The sequence below is a fragment of the Bemisia tabaci genome, chromosome 1 (assembly GCF_918797505.1).
Source record: "Bemisia tabaci chromosome 1, PGI_BMITA_v3".
Classification (NCBI taxonomy): domain Eukaryota; kingdom Metazoa; phylum Arthropoda; class Insecta; order Hemiptera; family Aleyrodidae; genus Bemisia; species Bemisia tabaci.
The window spans coordinates 82,650,743-82,678,473 of record NC_092793.1 but is presented as its reverse complement, the minus strand read 5'-3'; the positions used below and the strand labels follow the sequence as shown (position 1 = coordinate 82,678,473).

The 27,731-nt window shown below is 39.7% G+C and overlaps 1 protein-coding gene and 1 long non-coding RNA gene across 8 annotated transcripts in view; one reads left to right on the top strand and one right to left on the bottom strand.

Moving 5' to 3' along the window:
- Nucleotides 1-27,731, bottom strand: part of kkv (hyaluronan synthase-like protein kkv) — a 90,026-nt gene that overhangs the window by 32,799 nt on the left and 29,496 nt on the right. For 2 of the 7 annotated variants that reach the window (XM_019061453.2, XM_019061452.2), the window contains exons 3-8: nt 14,066-14,310; nt 8,815-9,108; nt 5,759-5,986; nt 4,056-4,255; nt 2,481-2,628; nt 561-763 (exon numbers count right to left, since the gene is read on the bottom strand). In XM_019061453.2, the coding sequence (XP_018916998.1) occupies nt 561-763; nt 2,481-2,628; nt 4,056-4,255; nt 5,759-5,986; nt 8,815-9,108; nt 14,066-14,310 (1,318 nt within the window). The other 5 variants (XM_072306294.1, XM_019061455.2, XM_072306296.1 and 2 more) reach the window with 5 other exon arrangements.
- The window catches only part of LOC140226022 (uncharacterized), a 74,984-nt gene continuing 72,856 nt past the window's right edge, over nt 25,604-27,731 (top strand). Inside the window, exon 1 of the long non-coding RNA XR_011900837.1 lies at nt 25,604-25,995. This is a non-coding gene — a long non-coding RNA (uncharacterized lncRNA). The remainder of the gene's footprint in view (nt 25,996-27,731) is intronic.

The window sequence follows — 27,731 nt, the reverse complement described above, 5'->3', positions numbered from 1 at the left end:
AGGTGTGCGGGGTCCTTTGACATAAAAAACCGAGATACTATGTTTTGTGTAACGAGTAGTAAAAGTGATAATTTTGTGATGTGAAACAAAAGACAAGCTACTTTTAGGAAGAGGCAGGGTATCTAGTTGATTATGAATGTCTTGAAATAGTTGAGGTTCAAAGTTAGGGGACAAAGTTAAAGCTTCAAACCTGCTCTTTGACCTCATCATGACAAAATTAAAATAAAGCTAATGTAAGAAAAGCTAACTCACCTGCTTAAAAAAATATTTGAGCAAGCGAGATTAGGCTTTTGTTACATTATGTACATACATTTTATTTCAGTTCTTGTTAGGTTTCTTGATTTCATACTTCAACATGACAAAGTTGTTCTTTAAGAAACAAAATAAGCTTGGATACTTATTTTTCACCACTGAACGTCCTTTACAATTCCATTCTTTACAAACTTTCATTTGAAAATTTGATAGTTCAAATCTGGAATTCAAATTAAGATGAAAAAAAAGAAAAAAACAACATGTCACTAGACTAAAGTTATTTATTGAAAAAATTTTCAATTTTTTACCTGCTTTGATATGAAATCATTTAAGAAGTAAACTGGCGGAGATTCAAAGAATAGGTAATGAGGTATTGTGTTTTGGAAGAAGCAAGGGTCTTCAAAACGGAGACCACAGGCAGTGATGAGCAATGAAATAGTAACAGGAACTGTCAAGTTGACTGGGAAAGCATAACTGAACCCTTGAATCATAATCTTACAAGCAAATTTTCCTGTAATCATAATAAAGAAAAAAAATTACAAACATTTTCAAAACACTGCTGTAAAAACTTGAAACTTGAGCAGAAAGAAACGTGTAAACACAATTTCCTGATTTCTTGAATAGATAAGTTCTTGTTGAACAAACAAAAATAATATAAACAAACAAGTATGCTTACAATTCATGAGGATTCACGGTCCATATAATTCACTCAGAGTATTTTGAAACACTCGAGCTCACTTTCTATTAAATCAAATCTATAAATAAAACTGTAAGGGTCAAAATCTTGTGATCCTTAATTCTGAGCAACCGCTGGACCGATTTCCATGATTTTTGTTGCAAACGAAAGCTGTTGATGTCCAGATGATACCAAAAATCCGAAACTTTCAATATCCGCCATTAAGAGTTTTCCTGGAGCTTTTCAAACTTTCATTCCCTAATCTCTTCCATGAGAGTAACCTCTGTGTGTATGAGTCACTCTATAAAAGCTACATGCTGATTGGTCCATCTTTCCTCACTTCTCAGGGAAGGGATATAACGCTATGAATATTCTACTCCTCCGTTCTGTCGGATGGGTTTTCCTCAGCTTTTTTGTCAAGAGAATCTGGGATGGACATATTTTGGTGAGAAGCAGCCCCCCTCCCCCATTCCGATAGAATCTGTAACATCTGCCTGTGTGAGAACAATGAAAATCTTATCTCTGATTTTTGGCTGATGCATTTTTCTTTGAGAGAGGCAGTGGCCGATGCCAATAGGTAGGACCCCCCCCCCCCCCCCAATCATTCCTCACTTTCCGAAAAGATGTTCAACACCTTTTTTGGATGATGTTATTCAGCAATCATTTTCGCCCTCAAGTAGCATTCTTAGCTTTGAAAGATCTATCCCCAAAATCAGTGAGACGAGGATCCATATTTGACTATTCTTTTCTCCTTTCAAGCCTTTTAGCTCCTAACTGCAGTCAGTTTTTTTTTTATATTCATCAGTTTTCGGTGATTATGAAGTTACCGTGCCCATAGTTGACTGTTTTTTCCTCCTTTCAAGCCTTTCAGCTCCTAGCTGCAGTCAGTTTTTTTCATATTCGTCAGTTTTCAGTGATTTTGAAGTTACTGTACATCCCCATCGACAAGAAATTTACTTCATCGGCGATTATGCGGATTGGATTAACTAATTTATGCCCACATTGCAGAGCAGTATTACTGGCGATGGGAACCGCCATCACTTTTCATTGATTGTTTCTAAGTTTTTCGTATGTGAGAATTTTTCAAGAAGTTCTACAAGTTCAAAACTTTTATAGGCATTGTAAAGATGTTGGATTTTTAACAGTTATTCGTTTTTGTGCGTTGATTTTGAGACGATTGAAGTTGCTAAAAATGCGACAGGTAAGGTCGCGAAGCAAGTAATCAGGAGTCCAAGGGGCGCACCTCCTGGCAAGGTGCGGAGGCAAGCAAAGTGAGCTGAGGCAGCTAGTTTCTATAATAAATGCTATACTGACGAGTGTGATTTGCAGTCAATTGGAATTTTGGAAATGTTTAAATATGCATATTCATTTCTAAAAAAATCAAAAGACACTTTTAAGATAAATTCATGATCGATAGGTGACATTGCTATGATTTTGATCTTACGGTATAGTTACGATTGTGCGATATAGAATATGAATTTTGATTTCATGATAGGTGACATTGTCAGGATTTTTATCTGCAATATAAGGATAAGAGGGAAAAAAAACTTACCAAAAACGTAACAAAGGTAGGCTGCAATAATGTGTATTAGGACAACTGTTTGAATGATACTTGTGTCAGCCTCGATTTCAATGGAATCGCCGGTGGGAATGATATCATTGAAGTCTGGTAATAAAGATGTGCTGTATGTTTGCTTTATCTGAAAACAGAATCGTAGCATGCATTTTATTAGAGAATGCTTCTGTAAAAGAGAAAAAAATTTCATTTCTAAGAAGAGGACTTGTAAAACCGCCTGGCAAAATGATGACTACAGTAATCGACAACTCTTAAATCAGAAATCAAGATCTCACAAGACAAAACGACTGATTAATCCATTAACTTTCTTTTGGGAAGAGTTCTAATCTATGGTAAGATACACTTTCAAAGACTCAATACTTGGAATTGTCAGAGCAATTGAGAATTTTTAAATTTGTAATGAGACTTTAGAGCTAGAGAAATCAGGAATTTGATCTCCTCATATTAGGGTTACTGCTAGGGTTACTAGGGTACTGCTAGGGCTGCATACTAGGGTTACTCCTCATATTAGGGTTACCTCCTCAATATAGGGTTACTGCACTTCATCTGTAAGGTCCTCGACATTCTTTAGTATGTACCTGTACAAATGAAAATCTTCACTCACAGTCTCTTTTTTGATAATGCTACTCAGGAAGATCTGACAAACAACAATCAGTTGAGGAGTTTTTGATGGTAAAATGAGTAAGTGGCGCCCATTTTTCTTAAAACTAATTTCTTGAAAGTACAGAGTGAACTAAGCTTCTAGGAATTTTTTTAGATTTTTCTAATCCTATTGGCAAAGAAAACCTGTTATGAAAATGCTAATAATGGGACCCGTTATTTTTGGCAGGCTCTAATGACGTAGCCCAGTAGGGAAACTGCGCTTGCTGATTGGCGGAACTCAACTTCATGCATAGCCTTGTTATGTTAATTCGAATATCAAGTTTTGACAGTCGGATTTTGATTAGCTTCCCTTCCTAGGAAATGCTTTTTTGAACTTTTCAATGACCCTTCTTGTTTTTTTCACAAAACTTTACAGCAGTAAAACTATACTCTGACCCTGCAGAAGGAAAGAGGAGGAGGCTTATCTTTAATTTTGGAGCATTTGTAACTTTCATTCAGCATTTACATTCCTTTAGATGAATTATTTTTTTCAAAACCCTAGATCTATCTTTCCCTTGCATAGTTTTTGTGACTTACTATCAATTTTTTGGAAGAGTAATAGAATTAAAGCATACCATTAAAATTGAGTTATCAGGTCCACATCAAATGCAAAAACCGACAGGTAAAATCAGCGGCTTGGTGTATTGCTGAAGGGTTGATTGGCTTCGGCGAGCTTGGGTCATTTAAATCAGCTCAGTTGCCTGTATTTTGGCCCTTAAACAATGGGCAAAGCCTGTTACTATCACCGCCTCTAGCCCATAGTTTTTGGGGCAAGGATTTCTGTAAATATTTTCTTCTACAATTGGTCTGATGCGGAAATGTTTCCATATGCTTGGGAAAAAAATATTTGATACGTAGGTGTAAAAATCATGAGAGAAGTACTTAAATAATTATTGTTAGACATTTTACCTCTAAAATTTTTATCTTATGGTTGCTAAAGCCAGCATGGAAATGTGTTATGAGACCGCTTAGACTTTCTCCACGAATATAGAGAATGAAGAGCATAGAACAGAAGAAGCACACCATCTTCCAAACTGAGATAAACATGTACAGGAAATACCGGGTTCTCTTCAAACGATCTTTCACTCGCCATGCAGATTTCATGAATCCTGTGGAAAAAAACCGAGAAAATATGCAGAGTACTTAAAAAATACCATTCCTGAGAACCTGAGTTTTGCAGAAAAAGTTTTGGTCCTAGAACCTCCTAAAGCTTCGTTTCCACAATTAAAATGGGTTGTCAATGTGTCTGTTGAGTGTCTGCTGTGTGAGAAAAATTTAGAGGTGCCTTTAAATTTTGATCAACATTAATTGCAAACAGAGTATCAAAAGACATCTACACCATTCTCTGTTCTTGATTTATGTTGATCAAAAATTACAGGTTAGAGGTTAACACTTAACAGTCACACCATTGACCCATTTTGATTGTGGAGATCAAGCTTAAGATCTTTGCTGCCTCACTGCAATTACAGCTGAATAAAAGGTACATACCTAGTTTTTTCCCATGGATGAAAAATTTTACAGGGAGATTTGAAACTCCCGCACCATCCAGATTACTTTTTTGCAAATTGAGGTATCAAAGAGAAACTTTGTTGGTGTTTTTAAGTCAAAGGGAGTTACTTTTTGGCCCTTGAAGGGAGTTACGTGTTGGCTCTCAAAGGGAGTTACTTTTTGGCCCTTAAAGGGAGTTAATTTTTGGCCCTAAAAATTTTGAAGAGGATTCTCACTCTTTTTACCCGTTTGACAACACCTACTTTGCATCATTGGAGAGCAAGAAAAGAACATTTTTGGCAAAGAATTTGGGTCTTTATCAATCATCGTTTTAGAATCGCCGAAAACAGTATCTCTCTGCAACCTATGGAAATATTCAGTTATGGTACCTGGGAGGAGGGGGAAGGTTTGGAACACTGAAGATAAATTTGTTTCTATCTAATTATCCTGACTACTTTAAAATAGGATATTTTTCCAGCTTCCCAATTGATTTTCTTCAAACTGGGTATCCAGAGATTTCTTGAAACGTTGAATACGAATTTGACACTACTTTTTAAAAATACTCTATCATTTCAAGATAGCAGCTTGGTTTCAGAAAAACATCAGTTTTTTGCTTGTAGTAGGCAACCATGTTGACGAGAATTGTGTATTTTGAAAATGGAAAACTAGAGTCTAATTTGTACCTTACATTTCAAAAAACCCTAGAACTAAGTTTGAATCCATCTGGGGACTGAAAAATATCAGTTGCCTACTATTTTTACACAAACTGATTGCGGTAGATGCACTCGTACAACAGTATGTTGGAGTTGTTGGTGCTCAAACGAGCTTTTTTCCTCTGTATTGAGATTTTCAGCTTTGTGCTGAATTTTTAACGCTCGTTGGCTAAAAACTCCAAAATACTATTTTTGGGTCCCCGTTTTGAAGTGGACTGGATATTTTGAAAAATTAGCATTAAATTCTTATTTGATGTTCCAAAAACCATATGATGCCAAGTGTGAAGCAAATCTATTAATGAGTTGCGAATATACTTGATTTGCCCATTTAGACTGGCCGACAAGGGCAAGAAAGTGACAACTGGGATGGGTGCAGAACCAATTTATCACACTGGATGAAGTTTTACTTACCAAAAATTGAGTATTTAGAGGTGTAGTTTTCCCAGTAGCCACAAGAAATGGCAAAAATGGTTGGAGGAATCACCCACATATTGTAATAGGCATCAGCATCCATTAATGGCCATAGAACAAAGCCAGTGGCTTGTGCGGCCAGAGCAATGAAATCCATGGCTGCTTTGGCATAAACTTCGGATTTATCCGATCTTGTCACACATCCTCTGGTATTACGAGAAATTAAACCTGGAGGACGAAGTGATATGAATTTCTTTGAAACTGATACAGGATACAAAACGAATTTGCAATTAAAAACAAGCATGAGGTTTTCCACTTTAACGAGGAAGCTTTATTACATACATCCTTTTTCAACTTGTTTGAAGTCTAAAGATTGTGGCTGGACAAAGATGGTGGAGAAAGTTGCTGGGGCTTACTAACTTTTTCCGTCCTTCACTGCTAAGTCCTTGATTTGATGATTTCATGTTACAAGCTTTTTGAATATGATGTGCTTTTATTTTATATTGTCATGTCATCTGATTGTATAGAGCGTAGATCCAGCCAAAAAAGGAGATGACAGAAATCACTTTTCCTTTCCACCATCACATTAAAAAAATTAAGAACCAGTCTCTCAAGTTTAATTCTGGTATACTTCTGAACTGTGTGGATCAATGATCTGAATAATGTTGATAAGGATAATAATACCAAACAAATTTCTGATACATACTAACCAAAACAGTGGTCCACAGAAGGTTAGTGAAAAATCTTACAAGGGGAGTCTACGAAGTGACATCCTGGGATTGGGTTCATTTTGCTTGTACATGAAGAAGAGACAAATCTAAGGTTGACGTATTTTTTTTTAGCCGCCACCTCCCAACCGTTCTCGAGATATCGATTTTTAAAGTTACGATTTTTGCACGTTTCCGCGCGGAGTTCCGGCGAGTCAACTGAGCGCCGGCAACCTGCACGAAGCGGGTTTCCTATCAGCGTTGCAGACCGGTCCGCCTTATCAACTGGTCCGTGGCCGAGTGGTAGAGTGTTCGCCTACCGTTCCATCGGTCGCGGGTTCGAGTCCCGCTTCATGCCGTAGCTTTTGGGGCACGCCGCGATGCATTTTTACAAGTTTTCTTTATTTTTATCACACACCAAGGGGTCCGCCCCCTGGCCGCTACGCGGCCCAACCCCCGGGGCGAAAAGGCCCGCTTCGCGGCAAGCGAAATCATCGAAATCGACCGTTGACGGTTGCAAATTCAGAGTAAGGAAAAAGTCATTAAGGATATTGTGCAGTGGGAAATATTTATTTGAAACATCATTTTATCATTCAATTAAAATTATTTACCCAGTAACCGTCAACGGTCGATTTCTATGATTTCGCTTGCCGCGAAGCGGGCCTTTTCGCCCCGGGGGTTGGGCCGCGTAGCGGCCAGGGGGCGGACCCCTTGGTGTGTGATAAAAATAAAGAAAACTTGTAAAAATGCATCGCGGCGTGCCCCAAAAGCTACGGCATGAAGCGGGACTCGAACCCGCGACCGATGGAACGGTAGGCGAACACTCTACCACTCGGCCACGGACCAGTTGATAAGGCGGACCGGTCTGCAGCGCTGATAGGAAACACGCTTCGTGCAGGTTGCCGGCGCTCAGTTGACTCGCCGGAACTCCGCGCGGAAACGTGCAAAAATCGTAACTTTAAAAATCGATATCTCGAGAACGGTTGGGAGGTGGCGGCTAAAAAAAAATACGTCAACCTTAGATTTGTCTCTTCTTCATGTACAAGCAAAATGAACCCAATCCCAGGATGTCACTTCGTAGACTCCCCTTGTTAGAGCTCACTGGTTTAAAAGTGACAGTATTATGCTCATTCGGATAAACCCTGAGTCTCATATTTTCTGGTGGTTGATGGCTGTTTTCACCTCACTAATAATGCTGATTTGAAAGGGATGAATAAATCAAAAAGATCTGCCCTTCTTGAGCTTTTAGGTACATTCAGATCAAAGATTTAATTTTAAAAAAAATTAAAAACGTGGGTAGAGCATGGTCTCCTTAAATTACCTATTAAATTGTTCAACTTTCAAGATTTGAGAACAAAACACCACGGCCGGATCTAGGTTTCATGTAGGGGGGGGGGTGCAAGCTTAAATTTTGACGCCCCCTATGCCAAGGGGTCGGGGGGGTATCGGTCTGGGCTCCTATGCGGAGATCGGGGGTCCTCTCCCGGGAAAATTTCGAAAATTAAAGCGTACCAGACGGGTGTTTTCGGCAGTTTTTGACCAAAAACAGATGTAATTAGGTTTGATTTTTGAGGTTACAAGGAGTGGTTTTGACGCATGTAAAAATACTTATCGAGACCCTTAGTTTTAATAAAACTTTGCATCAATCTTCATTGTCTGAAGATTCTAGCGAACGTACATCTAGTACTAGTAGGCATAGCATAGATAAATCTATCACCAGTATGCCTAGCATAGATAATCTTTCTAACACTCTGAATTTATCTGAAATTACTACTTTCAACTCTACTTTTTTGCTTGATCCTCTGATTAATTCAATAACTATTTCCATGTGTCCCAACCCTAATCTTAGACCTTCAAATTATACCATTGAACTCACCAAGTCAATGTCAAATCTTGATTTTAAAGTTATGAATGACTCAGTCATTATATTTAAATTCTAGTTCAAATTATTCTCATGAAAGTCAAAATTTTATCAAACCTGTATAAGTGTATACCCTGAGATTTCTTCTTCTGCTAAAATATCTTCTATTAGCCTTACATCAAGTAGTGATACTTTCAATTCTTCTATCATTCATCCTGTTACTTCAGACTCTAAATCATACATTCTTGAAAATCGAAATTTAGTAACTACATTTTTCCTGAATTTAAAAACAAAACCTTCAATAGGTAACTAAAAACACTAACATGCGTTCAAGTCACTTATTTCATGATATTCAACAGCACTCAAGTCATCCTTCACTAATGGTGGCAGAATAAATATTTGATAATGAAATTTTCTGGCTTTTCTAGGTTTTCTAGGACTTTAGAATGTTTGTCACCATGGAAGTAAATTTAAGGGAAGAAACTTACTGAGCAATGCAGGTAAGAAACAGAGACAATTAGTCAGCATGGCACCTTTGACAACGTCCATATTAGGAAGTATATAAAAGACTAGTGAGGCAACACCAATAACGTGAAGTGTCTCCATTGTGAAAACAAGAAGAAAATCCCTGAGTAAAGGTCGCCTCCAAGATTTAAAGAAGCATATTCTTAGAGAGCGAAATAGAGTTCCTAGTTCAGGGACTAAAAATGCAAAAAGGAGACACCAGGTCCATGCAACACGTTCTTCTGCAGGTATACTTGCAACAAATTGTTTATCACGACCTGAAACAGAAAAAGAAATTCATTAACTCAACTTTGACACCTAGGAAGGTGGTGATAATTATCAGACTGGACAATGAACTTTACTTAAAATTTTGTTCCAGAGAATCTTCTAGGGTGTGTTCGTCATTTTGAAGAGACAAGTCACTGCTGAGTTTCTAAATTCAGATTCTCACTATTAGGTGGATTTTAAATTAGACATAGTGCTACAATTCAGAAGGACTGGAAGTTTTAATAACGTAAATCTCACTCTGTAATATAAAATTATAAGCCCCCCCCCCCCCCCCTTCCCAACATTCGCTTACCCAAACCATTCCAAAGAGAGGGCGTTTTAAAAAGATCCTTCGTATATGACCACACTTCATTAAACATGGCCGGTCCTGATTGGTGTTTCATCAAAAAATCTGATGTTGATAAAGTATTTGAGGACTTCATCCATTAAAAAAAAGCAAACAAAGTTTGCAATGCTGTTAAAATTGTGCAATTTAATCTACAAACCATTTGTAGGAAAAAAGTTACATTGCTTCTTACTATTACAGAGAAAAAATGAAAAATTCACAGTATGTTGAGGGAAAAATTTAGAACAAGGTTGTAGAAATATTCATAGCGAAGTTGGCAGGTAAGTCAATGGTAGAGCAAAATTACATCACACAATTTCAGTCATTGAACGTAAGAAGATATTATAACCACTTAAGTCCTCAAATTCTCTATGGATGACTATAAACGTCCTCTCTAATGGCACAGATAATCAATGAAAGCATCTTTAAATTTATCTACTCTCAGGCAGCGAGGATCCAGGAGGGAAAACTTGCCTCTAAACCTCACCCACCCTCAGAGCACCATATTTTAAACCATAAGTAACCATATTTTAAATGAATGAAAACATTGAAATTCATAAAATGGAAAAAAAAGTTAGCTCACTGATAAGATCAAAGAAAACTGTATGCACGGACAACAAACATTGACGGTGTAAGTCGGCAATCACCCAACTCGGTTTGCGACATCACAGACTTCCTGTCATACTTTATTTTTCAAACGGAAAACTACTCAACAGCAATTCTTTAAAACTGCCGTGATTTATCTTCTCTGTGCAGTTGAAATTCTGCATAAACTTCAAGGAATAATGTCAATTTGTTCTCCTTGAGAAAAATAACATAAAGGTGGAGATTTTCAGACACCGCAAACAAGAAATGTGATACGGACTTACGCTGTCGACATATATTAAAGCAAACAGTTGGAAAACAACTTAAGGAGAGGAGCAATTTTTTGATGCCAAGATACGTCAATGTCAACCAATCTTCCAGGTATGCAGGCAGACTGCAGTAATATTTTATGTACCTAAGTCTGTATATGGCGTAGGACTCATTTGGTGTCTGTTAACGAGAAGGAGATTAAAATAAAAAAGATATTAGAGGGTCAATTGTCGAGGAGCTTCCTCAACTGGTTGCAAGATTCTGTAAAAAGTAGTAAAGTATGTAACCATCAAAATTAAGAAAGGATGGCAACTTGAAGGCAAGCACTTTGATGTGGATGTGACCTAACATAGCACTAAAGTACGTACTTAGTCACAGGACATACACTTGAAATATCTTAATCCGGAAAGGTGCAGTGCTTGAATGATCTGTGACAAACTTCTAATAAAATCATGACAATGGGCATGAAATTGGAGATTATATAATGAAAGACTAAATACACTAAAAATTCAACTGGATACATATATCTCATATATCTTCCTTGATCTTCCTCAACTATCTTCCTTGATGTTTGTTTACTTTATGTCATAGAGTACAATAGCAGGGACCAGTTCTATGAGACCATGAGACCCTGGACTCGCGTAAGAGCCAATGTAAAAATTCGTGAGCAGGTACTAGTGCTGCTATCTCGCGTAGGACCCTCGCAACTCACTGCTGTTATCAGTTGTTGGACTTCACAAAAATCTGTAGGATCACGTATATCTGCAAAAACTCGCATTTTTCACCTTACTATTATTTGCGGCCGATTATCCCATGTCAGGAGGGGTCGAAAAACGCCCAAAATATACTTATTCTTCAAGAATTCAGCCCAAAGACATAAAGACGGAGCAGGGGCGGACTGGGACGAAAAAAGTCACCGGGAAATGTACAGCCAAACCGGCCCACAAACCAAATGGGGGTCGGGGGGACACTCCACAGAGAGAGGGGGGTCCGGGGGCCCTCCCCCGGAAAAATTTGGAAAAATTAGCACCTCAAGAAGCCATTTTTAAGCGCGAACATACGCAATTAGAGTCACAAAATATTTGCAAAGTTGGCTGCGACCGTGGAGCATAAAGCAGCCCCGTGGAACAATGGAGGCCCGTGGAGCCTCACCCTATTTTATGAGAAAGTGACGGTTCACTAAGATTTTATCCCATTTCTCCACATACCTTTAGACTATGGAGATATAAAAAGAAAAAATGAAAGAAATTAGTAGTAGTAGTAGTAAGATAAGTTTATTTTAAAGCGGTGCTTTAGCATCTACGGCCATTTACACCTCTGTGTGTTCACATGGAAATCAAGGTTACGTCAGTGAAAATACAAAAGGGTTGAGGGGGAAGGTTAAGTTTTAAGAAAGAAAGAAAGAAAGAAAGAAAGTAGTAGTAATACAAGTTTATTTTAAAGCGGCCCAAAATACCAACCGGCCCACCGGGATTTTTCCCGGTATTCCCGCCTGCCAATCCGCCCCTGAGACGGAGGGCTAAAAGCAAAAAATGAAGCTTCTTTTCAACTAGAGTCCCTTTATACTGAGAGTCAAGACAATTTGAATCCATTTCTGATTGGTTCCCGTATTTTAGGCCTTCACAGTGTCACAAACGGGAATAAAGATTACAGTTTCACCGATTGCAAAGATTATAATCTGGAATGGACCGGGGAATTACGGGTTCGGCAAGGAACAAACGGAATGAGGGAAGGAACGAAGAAAGGAATTCGAGAATGGGCCGATCAAAGATTACGAAAAACGTTCAATTTCTGTAATCTTTATTCCCGTTTGCGACTCCATGAAGGGTGTTGTCTTGACTCTCAGTATAAAGGGACTCTATTTTCAACCACCTCTACTATTGGCTAGAGGATTGGCGGCGAAATCAGGACAAGTTTGAAATTCAAATGTAGGGCGGGAACTAAATAAAATTGCGGAAACAAAGTATTCTAGGTTGATTTTTGCCCAAATTCACTTACTCACTCATATTTTTTTAACTAGTTTAGCTTTGGTCCGTCGTCGACCGATTAATATCATTTGGGAGTAACTAGAGTCCCTTTATACTGAGAGTCAAGACAACACCCTTCATGGAGTCACAAACGGAAATAAAGATTACAGAAATTGAACGTTTTTCGTAATCTTTGATAGGCCCATTCTCGAATTCCTTTTTTCGTTCCTTCCCTCATTCCGTTTGTTCCTTGCCGAACCCGTAATTCCCCGGTCCATTCCAGATTATAATCTTTGCAATCGGTGAAACTGTAATCTTTATTCCCGTTTGTGACACTGTGAAGGCCTAAAATCCGGTCAACCAATCAGAAATGGATTCGCATTGTCTTGACTCTCAGTATAAAGGGACTCTAGGAGTAACGGTCGTCTAGAACTGTAACGGCCTGTTTGAATCTGCAGAACCACCATGAGCAGAAGAAAAACTAACTTTATCTTAGATTACTGCCTGCTACCGAGCAAAAGTATGTGTCTGAAGTAGGATGCAGTCCCCACTTTCTTAATATATTCGTTTTAGGCATTTAAAATACGTTTCGAAGAAGAAAAGTGGAAAAAACAAGAGGACAAGTTCAAATCAAATTTCCGTTTGCCGCCATGGATTCCCGCGCTCATTTACACACTCACACAAGCACCCAGCGCCAAACCAGGTTTCACTTTTTCTCCGTGCTTTTAGATACGAGCACTCCGTCTTTACGTCTTTGATTCAGCCGCCTATGTGTTATTTTTCAATCATCGATTAACCTCACTTTTGGAGCGGGCGATGGATGAGACAATGACATAAAGACGGAGTGCTCATTTCTAAAAGCACCCAACACCCTAAAAAGGGTGTTGGGTGCTTGTGTGAGTGTGTAAATGAGCGTAGAGTAATAAATGAGCGTGGGAATTTGGTGGGAATCCATGGCGGCAAACGGAAATTTGATTTGAACTTGTCATCTTGATTTTTCCACATTTCTTCCTCTAAACGTATTTTAAATGCCTAAAACGAATATATTAAGAAAGTGGGGACTGCGTCCTATTTCAATACACCTACTTTTGCTCGGTAACATGAAGTAATCTCAGATAAAGTTAGTTTTTCTTCTGCTCATGGTGGTTCTGCAGGTTCAAACAGGCCGTTACAGTTCTAGATGACCGTTACTTCCAAATGAAATTAATCGGGCGACGACGGACCAAAGCTAACCTAAAGTTAAAAAAATATGAGTGGGTAAGTGAATTTGGGCAAAAATCAACCTAGAATACTTTGTTTCCGCAATTTTATTTAGTTCCCGCCCTACATTAGAATTTCAAACTTATCCCGATTTCGCCGCCAGTCCCCTAGCCAATAGTAGAGCAGGTGGTTGAAAAGAAGCTTCATTTTTTAAGCGTATTTGATTGTGGATGCGGTACGCCGCATCCAGTTTGTCTGCATCCATTTTTGGCCAAACGCATCCACCAAAGGCAGACGCGGGAAAACGTTCCGTCAAAATATCACGTGACTAGTCCTGTGATACGCGGGAACCGGGAATTCCAAAAAATTGCATATGGGCGACCTGTTGTGTGCCGTGTTGCAAGTGAAGTGTCGTGCAGCATATTAGAGATATATTCTTCAGGCGTGCTCTTCCAACACCACGTGTTGGAGTTACCTGATTGTTTTTTCCTCTTTCTGTCAATTTCTTTTTTTGCCCGAAAGAGGGTCGTGCCCTCTCCCTCTTCTTGAACTCACCTGTCACCACGGACTATACTTAATTCGGATACCTACTTAACTTACCGAGATCTTTGTTGCAGTAGAGGACGACCCTGTTGGCGCGTAGCTGTGATGTCATGAGAAAGACGGTGCTTTTGGCGAGAACTCCACATACAAGAACAATTACGAAAGTAGCTAAGTAGGTAATGACTTTGAGGATTTTAACCGTGAACTCTAGGCATTTTTGACTCGCCATAGATCCACTGTCATGTCGAGGTGGCAGGTCTCGAAAGACGTCCCATCCTTTCGTCTCTTGAACCGTCCTCGTGCTGAATCAACAGAATGAACAAACAAATTCATCAGCATATATAAGTATTATTTAATACCTACAGTGTCAAATTTTTAATCATGGATAACGTCCCTGCCTCAAGCACATAATAATGGTTTTAATGAGTACTTACCTAAACAAATAGTGGAAATACAAGATATTAGTTTTTATTTAACATCACGTCGCAGTTAAGCAAGAGGACCCATTATAGGTGGAAACTCGAATTTCTCAGAACGGGGTCTTCCATAAATAACGTTTTTCCATTACTTTTCCAAGCAAGACACGAATGGTAGCATTGCTAGCAGTCATTGTTTACAAATGTAACCGAGAATGATGAGTAGCGAAAATCTTGCACTAACTCGTCAGATCTTGACTACGACCCAAAAATGGCAAAAACCCTGTACTCCTTTTGATTTTCTACCCGTCGAATAAGTTTACTCTTTGGAACGATGTCTGCAGTTCAGCGTGTCCTGCTGGAGTTTCAGACAAAGAAAGTGAAAGAGCGGGCGTTGTTATGGTCCGTTGACTACACCAACAAACCTTGCACTTTTTGATTGGAATATGCCGCTTTCAGAGCTCATTGGTGGTGCCTTCAGGAGTAATTCTCGAAGGGCAACATTCTGAGACCCGCGACTGGAGCAAGATGGCGGCTGTTAAAGTCCGCCATGCTTTCGGTTGCTTTAGGTCCGATTTTGATCAACTTGTTTTGAAATGAAAATTAATTTTCAGGAGAAAATTTTTATTCCTTATTAATTTTCCTGGTGGACTGAAATGTTTTTTCTAAATTATCTAAGGCCATATTTGGACTCAGCGACTCAAAATACAGAAAAATCAAGCTTCCACGGGTCCAGAAAAAATGCGTAAAAAAATGCAAGCATGATAAAAATACGTCAAATTCACGCGTTTTTCCGGGTAAAAGTGGTTCTCCTGGGAAACTGAGAGGTAATGGGCAAAAGCGTAGAGGTCATTTTTGAATTAAACGGCTCAAAGTACATCGGAAGGGACGTTTCTCGTACTAGCGAAAAATTTAACGTTTACATTTTGCATGAGGTACCTAAGAGTACCAAAAATGCCGAAAGTGCACATTTTCTGGGAAAATTAGCTTTTCCGGCAAATTGGAGAGTGATGGAAAAAAATCGAGGTCATTTCTGAATTTAGCACCTCAACATAAATAAGGACGGCCATATCTCGCCTCGCGGATATTTGTGTCTTATGTTTTGTTTCACCGTGATATTCGATAGGAATGCAACGAACTTTATGAATGAAATGAATAAATTGCTGTCACGGGTCTAATTTTGGTGACGCAGGGATGATGATGGTTTCAAATTAAACGCCTTAGATGTACTTTTCCAGATCCGCTCAATGAGGCAAGGCATTGATTTACGTTTTTTTATCATTCCTACGTCTACTTTCAACAACGAAACACTCATAATTATTCGCCTATTCGGCATTAACTAGGTAACTACAAAATTTTCGTTTCTATTGAAAAATTATCACGTTGATGCCAAAATTGGTTAAGGAGCTAATTCTTCACGAAGAGGTATATCTGCTTATAAAAAAATTGATCAAAATCGATGGCACAGCAACCAAAAACCAGCTCATTGAAGGGTCGCGTCGGCCGTCTAGGGCGCCAAAACGAGTCCCGCAGCGCGCGGCGCGCAAAATTTAAATTGCTCTCACGAGCTTATTTATTATCGCACGAAAATTATTTTGGTATCATACTAAAGCAGTGGCGTGGCGTGCTTTGCGATATATCGACTGATCGGTAATTTAAATCTATGGAAAAGGATCGATAAACAGGGAGTTCGCAGCGAACACCTTAATAATTGATTCTTTACCATGGGTTTACATGGTATAACAATCGATATATCGCAATTCACGCCATGCCACTGTACTAGAGGCCAGACAATTCTATGGCTCCGTCAGAGAATGCAAAATATCCAGTTTCTCGCCTGTCAAAGTTATTTGACCTTAAAATTTCCAAAAATTTAAAAACTTTTAGTTTTTCCCAATTTAGAAAAAACCTTTCAAGCCACCAGGAAAATTGATGAGGAATAAAATTTTTCTCCTTAAAATTACTTTTCATTTTAAAAGAAGTTGATCAAAATCGGACCTAAAGCAACCGAAAGCATGGCGGACTTTAACAGCCGCCATCTTGCTCCAGTCGCTGGTCACATTGTGTTGCCCTTTCCAGAATTACTCCTGAAGGCACCACCAATGAACTCTGAAAGTGGCAGATTCCAATCAAAAAGTGCAAGGTTTTTTGGTGTAGTCAACGGACTGTAACAACGTCCGCTCACTCATTATATAATTTCAAGCACTTCTTATAGAATGACTTTTTTCCTTAAATTACATCATTTCCAAGAAAATCGACAGGATAAACGTCGCTGTACCGACCTACGTCATCAAATCATCAAAAAATTCCAAGATGCCCGAAATGCAAACACCTCCTTTTTTTTCTCTATGAGTAAACACAGTGGGTTTTAACTAAATCTAATTAAGAAAATGGAAGTCCCCATATCGAAAGCGGAAAGTGCAGCGAAACTCCTCAGGAAAACATCCCCTCTGAAAAGAAAATCATTCGGTGGGACCGGTTTTTTTTTGGCCCCCCCCAAGCCAAAATGGCGGCCGATATGCGGCCGCCGGCGGGGTGCAAATGTTACAACTCCCTCACAATAGTCAAGTGACACATCGAGTCCTATGTAATTTTGGTCGTAGAATCCGAATATGAGGTCAGAAATCCTCACGGGACCAAAAGGATCGCGCAAATTTCATGATGGCGGCCAAAAATAGGCCCCGAGTAAAAATGCTCAATTCCAAGCTTTTGGTGACGAGTGAATGTCTTTTTTTATTTTTTGGGATCATAGTGATTACAAATTTGAGGTCCAAAAAATTCCCGTTCTGCCGACAGGGATCCCTCAAATCCAACAATGGCGTCCATTTTGGGAGTCTGACATAATTATTTCCGAAAGACCGGTGTAGTCGAGTTGAGGTGTCATTTTTGACATGTTTTTGTGGACCACATATCAAAACTGGGATCCAAACGTGTCCCTGTGGCCGGAAGGTTTAAGATTTGGCCCTATCACCTTGAGATTGGTAATCGTTTTTATCACTATTTTACTAAAAACTCAAGAATTTCAACTGTTGCGAACGGCGCAACCCCCCCCAAGAAGGCCTGCTAATTTTTACAATAAATGTTCTGACCAGTGTTTTTGCTGTAACTATGGCTATATCCCGCCTGCTTCACAACAAAAACTAGCGCAAGAGAATATGACAAAACAAAAATTATCACTTTGGAACACTGAAACCGTGAAACAGTAAAAAACAGTGAAATTCTGAGTTTTATCAAAATAGTTGATAAGAAACGATACAATCAAGGTGCTAAGGGACCAACTTACCGTTCCCCCAAAGTGACACAGTGTTGGATTCCAGTTTTCGGATCATGTGTGGACCAAAAAACATGTAAAAAGACACCTCACTCGACTACACTGCGTCTTTCGGAAATAATATGTCAGCCCCAAAAATGGAAGCATTTGGATTTAGAGGGATCCCTGTCGGCCAGAAGGGAATTTGTGACCTCAAATTTGAATCCTATACCCTAAAAAAACATAAAAAAAAGACATCTCACTCGTCCACCAAAAGCTGGAATTGAGATTTTACTCCGGGCCTATTTTGGCCGCCATCTTGACATTTGCGCGATCCCTTTTGGTCGTGAGGGATTTCGACCTCAATTCGAATTCTACGAACCAAAATTACATTAGAATCATGTGTCAACTTGACATTGTGAGGAGTTGTAACATTTGCACCCCCCGCGGGCGGGCGCATATCGCCGCCATTTGGCTTGGGGGGGGGCAAAAAAAAAAAAACGGCCCAACGAATGATTTTCTTTTCAGTCGGGGATGTTTTCCTGATTGTTTCGCTGCACTTTTCCGCTTCAGATATGGGACTTTCATTTTCCTTAATTAGATTTAGTTTAAAACCCCTGTAAAAACTTATTCGACGGGTAGAAAATCAACGTTCTGAGACCGTGAGTAGCCCAGCATGTTATTCGACGGAGTTTCAGTGGCGCGGCGTGGCGTGCTTTGCGATTTATCGATTGATCCGCCATTTAAACCTATGGAGAAGGATCGATAGACAGGGTGTTCACAACACACCTTACAAATCGATTCTTTACCACAGCTTTAAACGGGGGAAATATTGTTAATCGATCATTCAGGCCTCGCCAATGCTGAGTTTACTTTCCTTTAAAAAGTGCTATTTCTCATTTTTCAAATCCTTTGACAGCAACAAAGTGGACACTATTTTTATGTGCTGGTGAAAATATTGGGGCAAAATCCGGAGTGGCGTCATTTCACCAAAACTTTGAAGGGAGGGGGGAGGCGGATAAATGAACTCCCCCCCCCCCCCCATTTTCTTTGCTATCGGAATAACATGATACTACACTGAAAAAAAAAAAACTGCTAAAATCAACACATGAAATCGTGAAAAAAGGTGACAACTCATCAAAATAGATTAAGAACACCGGGTTGATTTTACTAATTTGGTGATTTGTCACCGTATTTTAGCAATTTTTTTTTTCAGTGTAAGTACCTAAATGTAGCCCGCTAATGCTCTGAAAAAATGTAGCTTGTTTCTCTCCTGCTTACGTGTCAACGCCTTAACGGAAGCTTTTCCATCCCTATATTATTGATGACTTATAAATGAAAGTTTGTAGGCATGTAGGCATTTTGAAACGCGAGGGGGGATCCCCCCCCCCCCCCCTCATGACGCCACTAAAAATCTGGAGTGTTATTCATTCTGAGACCCTGGAGAAAATCGGTGATTTTATAATCCTCATTACAATGGATTTAACGTCCTAACTACTTCTCTCCTGCATCTTCTTTCTTGTTTTTTCATTGCTATCGGGACCAAAATATTTCTCAATGTAAATTGTTTTCGATAAATGCGATTTTCTTGTGAAATACGGCATATAGAAAGTAAAATGCCATCAACATGGTGACCGAGAAAGATTCTATTTTCGTTTCGAGCGTGAATAATTCTGGAACTTCCGGATGAAGCCTTCTACAACCTAGGCTTTATCTCCTCTTTGTATGATCGGTTAAACTGGTTATAGAAATAATGATCCCCTTTTTTTTAGTATTTTTATATAATGCCGGGGGCTACGGCCCCTGACCGCTCGCTTTACGATCCATACCCCCTCTTGGACCTGGAGAGGGCGGCTAAATGGTGCCTTGAGGCAGCGCGAGGAGTTTGCAGGAGCAAGGAAAAGGATATAAATAAGCGAGCAAGTGAAATAGAGAGTGTAAAGGCATTATGATTGGAACCTGATCCGCAACGCGGAAGAATTGGCTCGGTCCAGCGAGCCAGCGACCACAGCTCGGATCAGGATATTGGAAGTTGCGTGGACTTAGAATGGACTGGTTTCGGACCTTGAACCGAAGTCAAAATCAGTACTCACCGGAGGCGGAGGGTTGTGTCGCAATCTCTCAGTCGCAAAAGAGCTGAGAGTGAACTTAATCGCGCCGGCGCGGCGCGGCTCGGCGAGGGAGGGGGCCGAGGCACCGCGCCGAGGGTTTGGGCGTGGTGTGCCGGTAAATTTCTATCGACAAGACGGCAAGGTTGAGACTCCGCAACTCTACACCGGGAACATAGTTGCGAGATTTGAGAAAACTGTGCTGAGTTGCTTAAGGCCTCTCACATAAGAGCACACAATCTCCCATTATGTTGCAAATTTTACAAGAGAGTCCAAAAATGATTTCAGTCGTTCAGAAACGTCGCCCGCACAAATAAATAGGAAAGGAAAGGAAAGTTTGAGTTTTTAAATTTTTAGCGATTGTATTCTTTATTTATGTGTACTCTCCTTGTTTTTCTGCCTTATTTCCATTATCATGATTTCAGTGTTTGAAAACAAGTTTTTATGACCGTACTTCAAGCCAGTTTCCGAAACTTCTCCGCGGTAAATTCCACGGCTGTTTATTTCTTTAGATTTTTCGATTAATAATCATGAATGTTATAGGATACTTTTATACTTTTATACTTTTTATACTTTTATACTTAGGCTTTAACTCAACTGCCAATCATCAGATTCGACTTGTTACAAAAACCATGACTGAAATACCTCTATTTGATGAAGAGCAGTTATATTCAAAGTAAAAACCTTTGGGGTAGGTCATGCTTCGTTGATGTGAAAAATGGAGGATAAGAGATAATTTCCAACACACATGTACTTTAAGGTGAATCTTCAGCTGTAGTTCCGAAAAAAATCCACCACGTAGCGCTGCTAAAATCCGACTCCGAAATCAGTGATTATTTAAATATGACAAAAGATATTTTAAATTCTAAGACTCAGAAGTTCTAGCAGCATACGTCTGGAATCCATAGAAACAAACGCGAGCTTTGAAAGTTTAATAATAAAAGCTATAACTTGATCCCAGTTTCTCTTACGGGATATCTGTAAGTGCGAGAGAGACAGCTCACGGTGGGAGAGAGATATCTGCAACTGCTGAGAGCGATCAATCGCGATTGGTCGCATCAAGGTAATCATGCTTAACCCTACTTATTTCTGGGATCAAGTTTCAGAGCTTCAGAAATTACTTTTCACGTCGTTTTTAGTGTCAATTGGAAGAAGAATGTTACGGCTAGAACTTATGACACTTCGATTTAAACAGAAATTCTTTTAACTTTCATAAAATCTCAAGGACCCACGTGGAGCTGTATGTACGGACTCTAATAGCGTGGACTAAAAAATCAAAACACAGCGGTGGCGCCCCCTGCGCGGAGAAATTTCTTACTTCACGGAGTTGCAGATAAACCTTAAGACTGGAGTTAATACGTAAAAATAATGGTACGCCCACACCAGTAGCGCACAGTAGATCGAGTCAGTGGAAGAGATCGGACAAAATTTGGAAACTTGAAAAGTATTATAACTCCATCCATACAAAATTTTGAGGTTTCAAAAGTGGTTCAGTTGATTTCCACATGGAATTTTCTTTTAGATGCACCCTTTAAAATTTAAAATGTGATGAACTAAACATCAAAACTAGCAGTTTTAGTTAAAAATCCGACCTCTTTGATTGACTCAATCCACTGTGTAGCATGGCGTGCTTTGCGCGATGTTTCGATTTATCTGCCATTTGAACCTATGGAAAAGGATCGATAAACAGGGTGTTTGCAACAAACACCTTAATAATCGATTTTTTACCACAGCTTCAAATGGGGAAAATATCGATAATCGATCATTCACGGGTCGCCACTGGCCCGCGGCGCCCAAAATATCGTACTTCCCCCAAGGAAGACTCAGCGTCTGCTTAGAACAGTGCACAGTTTAAGGTGCCTCCTTACCACAGACCTACTTACCTTTTCTCTTGTTTTTCTGTACAGACGCAAATGCAGGGCCAAGAGGCGCCGGACCGTCTACAGACTATAGGTGGATGTTTTGTCCTAAAAATTTTCCTTTTGGATGGAAATTCAATTTTCTCTTATGTTTTGCCATTGGTATGTTTTGATACCCCTCCCTTTCCACAGACTCTCTTACCCAAAGACATAAAGACGGAGTGCTCGGCGGGAAACGATTTAATTTGAACTTGTCCTCTTCATTTTTTCCATATTTCTTCTTCGAATCTCATTTTAAATGCCTAAAAGGAACAGATAAGTAAAGTTGGGATTGTGAATGGTTATGAAAAACCTATTTTGGCTTGGTAACAAGCAGGAACTAGAGTACCTTTATAGACAGAGTATGGCCATTTCTGTTCCGGTTTTTCATTGGTCGCGTGAAAATAGGCTGACACGATGTTCTTAGGGCCGTACATAAACAAACAAGATGGCTATTATCAGCAAGCAAGATTGAGGTGATGCACATCTTACACCCTCCTGTGATAAAGGTGAAAGGCGATTTCACAATGTTTTCATGTATTTTTCGTGTGCTATTCGTAGATATGCTAGTTTAAATTGTTACTGCCGCATAATTGAGATTTTTGTGAAATTCAGCTTCTTATCGATGTTAAGGTGAGCCGCCATTTTGTTTGTTTATTTACGGCCCTAAGAGCAAGCCTAAAAACTCGTTGACCAATCAAAAAGCGGAACAGTTTTCCTGTAGTAAAAAGATACGAATGGCCATACTCTGTCTATAAAGGTACTCTAGCAGGAACCCTACAGGAGTCTCAGATAAAGTTGCTGTGAATCCATGCGCGGGAAACGAAATTTGATTTGAATTTGTCCTCTTGATTTTTCCACATTTCTTCTTCCAATCTCGTCTTATTTGCCTAAAACGAACAAATAAATAAAGTTGGGATTGTGAATTTTTATAATAAACCTATGTCGGCTTGGTAACAAGGAGGAATCTTACAGGAGTCTCAGATAAAGTTAGTTTTTCTCAGTTCTCTAACCAATAGGAAAGGTGACTTCATTTTCTTCTCCTAGAGCTCCGTCTTTATCACCGCAATTACACGCTGAATGTGGGAGCTGAATGTGGCTTGAATGTGGAAGTCATCGGCCCGATGCCTGAATTTTGCGCGTGGCGCGCAAAATTCAGCAACGATTCTCAGCAACCATCGGACCAATTTTGAATTTGCCTGAACTATTCGAGTAGATTTAATACACATCTAGATGAAAATAACTCGAATTTGCTAATTTCAGCCGTTGGGCGATGACTGTTGACTTCCACATTCAGCTGCTAAATTCAGCGTCTGATTGCGGCATACGATCAAATTCCCGAACCAATTCCGATCAAAGTAGCATCAAAGTGTCGGGAGTCATCAGTCTGAAATTCATAAATTTGCTTAATTTTAAAATGAAAACTTGACAGAAACGTTTCCTGTGGCAGGAAATGATGAATGATGGCACTCCTGTCTGATCTCACTTTGATCAAAAAAGTGCGGCCCGGCCGAAGTGGCAGCGCTGAGAAAATCGGCGATCGAGTGACGTATGAAGTCGTACCGTCCATTTGCCGCACATGCCATTCGCAGTCGTACTCTCGATGCTGTCAAATCTACGCGTTTTGACGACTTTCTAAAATTCCATTTGTCCATACCTGGTGAAGAGAACGGTCCTACTTAAAATTATGCCCAAGCCGGGTAAATCATGCAGGGAGTTGCTAGCAGGTAGAGCTGGTGTGCACGATGACAAATCCACGAGGGTAGTGGTTCAGCCCAAAAAGTGATTTCTGAACCTATGAACAATACTTCACCTACCCAAAATAATCATAATATGTTCGGTTGGAATTTCTTTCATGGTTGGAAATAACAAAATACAATCAACACATAACCTTCAATATTCACGTGCACTTCCAGAATTTTAAAAAACCAAACAAGTTAAGTCACTGTTGTCAGGGTTGTATAAATATGTTCACTAACCCATTTGAACTCTTATGAAAAATTTGTATTGGGCCTCTAGCTCGGCAACAATGCTAGGCCCTGCCGATTTAATCGTGTAACTGCTGTTTAAAGTTATGTCTTTTCTCTTACCTCTATAGACGATATTCCAGACCAAATTTTCATCAAAAACCAAAGTCTGTCATCGGTGTCAAACTCGCTCCTAATGTAAACAAACGAACGGAGACATAGTCCGGACATAAACAAAGCGGACCCAGAGCGGACTTCCTCGAGATGTTCCAGACTCAATTTCTCAGCGTTAGCGTTTCTTCACCTCGACAAAAGAACTTTCGTCCGCGTCTAACATTTATCCCTTTCGTAAAATCAAATATCAGTTACCCCGTTGATCTGTTCATGGTGATTTCAAGTGAAATTGCGGCGAGATACTCCAGACTCCTAATGTAAACAAAGCGGCCTGTACCTGGTCGAGATGTTCCGGACTCATTTCTTCATTTACGTTTCTTCATCTCGACCAAAGAAGTTTCTCGCGCATTCAAAGTAACATTTTCCGGTTCCATTGTTAGAGAAGAAACAAGTCATTTTGTTGTAAGTTAGGATAATATTTGTGTTGATTAAGTGGCTTGAGCATTGGACTACCTGGCTGCGCCTTGCATAGCTGCCTCTATATCAAGATGATTGGGAGAAAAGCTTACTGGTTGATGTGCGAATCTGAATCCTAAATCCCTAGGAACGGTAGTTGTGAAATCCAGACGGATGTACAATGCTAGGTACCTTGCTCCTCACTCACTTTCTCATGGATGTTCGCTGGTCTCTCCAAGGTTCTGGTTTTGCGATGCGTTGAAGCCAATGCTTTAAGTTTAGCTATAACAACCAGGCTTCGGAGATACTAATTAACAATCCTAGCAGTCACCAAATTCTCCAGCAAACCCGCATAGTTGTCTATTAACAGCTGAAGAAGCAATGGAAACCGTATTTACCTATGACAACAAGATTTTTTTCCGTTGGAACTCTGATAGTAAGTATGAGGGGGAACTATCACCTTTAAGGCACGTTTCTCCATGAATTTTCTTGTTTTTTGGCATCAAACTAAGTAGAACTCAAGGAAAATGAGGCAAGACTTTACAAGTTACCATGTAAGGTTCATCTGCTGAAAAAATAGAATAAAGTCTAAAATTCCTAATGAACATCACCAAGATGGTTCTGCCACCAGCAGTTCATTTTTTAAGGCACGGATCAAATACTGTGGTTATCTATTATTCTCACGGTGCCCATCAAATTATAGGTAAGAAACCTAGTCCTGTAATAATAATGGCATGGAATGACGGGCTCTAATTGGTGACTTGACCATCCCCAATAAGTTATCGAAAGAATTTACTTCTTAAAAGATCCTTTGCGAATAAAGCCAAGTAAATATGCGGATAAAAGTCCCGTGTGATATGTGAAGTGTACTTATTCAAAGTAATTTCAAAGGGAAGGGATGAAATGTTCAAAAGGTAACGTCCAAATTTGCAAAGTTGTAGAGGCGCTAGGCACAAATTGGACAAGGTGCCGCTAAGTAATTATTAAATGAATTTTTTATTGTTATTAATTACGGAAAAGAGGAAAAGAGAATCAGGCCGAATGCCAAAATCCAAAATTCGAAAAGTGTAGGGGCCGAACCTTCTTTGAGATTACGGGCGGCGAGCGGCAACCTGATTGGCTACGAAGATTGCCGAGCATGGCCGAAGGCCTACTCGCCGCTTGGTAGGTGTTGACGGCGGTTTGACAAACAGCAGTTTTTGGTGAAATGTGGTCCGGAATATCCCACTCATTAGTGGCGGCGTCATCATAGGGATTCTCCATTACATCGAATTGGATCCAAACAATAACATTGGCATAACCTCTTTCAATGCTACCAATGCGAAAAAATCGATAAATATCGCTTTTCTGTGACGTTGCACTAATAGCGTCTATTCCCCTGTTTTCGTCCTTTTCTTTCTTCCACTTTGTCCCTAACCTCCAAGAACCGTGCGCCGCACGCCCTGCGCACGTCCTTTCTCCGGCACTGAAAATGAGAGTGAAGTGTTTGATGGAGTCTGTTGCCAGTTGCACATTAACAGCGATAAAAAAAGTCACGGTCTGATTGTGTGCTGTGTTACAAAGTGAGCTGTGAGGTCGTCGCGCCCGCCCGCCCGTCCGCAGCCTTCTACCCTCCGCCCCACTCCTGGCCAATAATTTGCCACGCCGGCCGCAACCTTACTCGCACGTCACGATTGACACCAAAGCTTCTTTATGAGCGTCAGGAAGTTCTGAGATTGCGATCAAAAACCGACATTTACCTACATTAAATTGGAAAATGCACGAGGGTCATCCAGAAAGTAAGTTTAAGTATTCAATATCTCTTAAAATAAGATAGTAAAGAAAATCTGTAAAAATCGTTGACAGTAAGCCACTACTCTCAGCTATATCGAACGCGCTCTAGATTTTCAAATTTGATTCAATAGAACTTTAGTAAAGTGAATGTTTCTGAACCCACATCCTCTCCACGCTGGACTGCAGATTTTCGAACCTGAAAATATTGTAAAATAATGTTGATTTACCAGACATTTCTGGACCGCCTTTCTCGTCGGGGTGGGGGTGCCCCCCCCTCCTCCCGGGCAAAATTTTACTTTACATCCCTTCAGCCCCCTAAGGGTCTACGCCCTGAGATGTGAGCCAGTCCGACCCTGTCGATTCGATAATTAGTGGGTCTGGACTGCAGCACGTGAAAAGGTTAAACTACAATAATTAGTTAACCCGTGTAGTCGTGCCGCTGAATTTCGTTTCTGTGTGTGGAATAATAAAATGGGATGAAGATTGATGCAATTTGATAGCGCTATGTAAATCAAGATAAATCAGGCTAAAATGGGTATAACCATCATAGTTGGCCCCCTCTTATGTTATTTCGATTTTTCAATTTATTTTTTTAGGGGAAGCCAGGAGCCTATCCCTCCTACCACCATAGGTATTGGTTCCCGATAGTATGGAATACTCTTCAGTTTAGAGGTCAAATCAGGATCGATATGAATAAAATAGGATAGATTCAGTAGAATCAAAAGTAGTGTATCGGAATGGAACGGGATAGGATAAATGCACGTAGAGCAGGAAGATTTATTGGGGGAAAATAGGTATATTTTCTGTATATTCAATTAGGAATAAAACGAGAGAAATTGCCATCTGCATAAACTGGGGTAATCTCATTAATGCGGCGGGATAAACTAGGATAAATCATGATTCATTGCGGCACATGGGGGGGGGGGGGGGATGTGACGCATGAAATGGGAAACTCGGTACATTGTGATGAAACTGAATAGACGTATAATATCCAGGATAAAATGGTATTAACTGAAGAACGTGGAGAAATGGTATAAAATGGTATTAAGAATGGGAAAAATGAGAAAAACGGAAAAAGATTACATTACCGCCATTTCTGTTTGCCTTCAATTTCAAGGTAGGCAACATGAGCTTCCACGCGGTTGAATATCGGTATCGTCGTGAAATGGCACTCTGAACACCTAGGTATATAAAATAAGAGCTTAACGAAACGGGAAGAGTTAACTTTAACGGCATGTCAGTTTGCCTGCAATTATTAATAGTGCCTGATCGTCGGTCGCTTGCCATGCCATCTTTGCACTCAATACTGGAATGTTAAAAATTTGGATTTTTTTTATTTTATTTTAGTAATGTGGGACTAAAAATTCATTGAACTTTTTTGATCAATAGGCAAAATTTGGATATAAGTGCAATTCAACAACTTTTTTATCCTTCCTGAAGTATCATCGAGACGGATTACCCGTAAAGTCACATTGTTATCTTTCATTACACCGATAAAAAAGTGAAGTTGAATTAACATTCTGGATGAAAAAAAAGTGAGCGAGAACTTATGAAATGCTGAATTACTCGCAACAGCAGTTAGATTTACATCTTGGCATTACTAAAGTAACTGCTGTAGCGGGTAATTCAGCATTTTTCAAGTTCTCGCACATTTTTTTACATCTAGAATGTTAATTCAACTTCACTTTTTTTCGGTGTCGGTATTAAAAACAATGTTGTAGAAAATCCCTGGACCGATTTA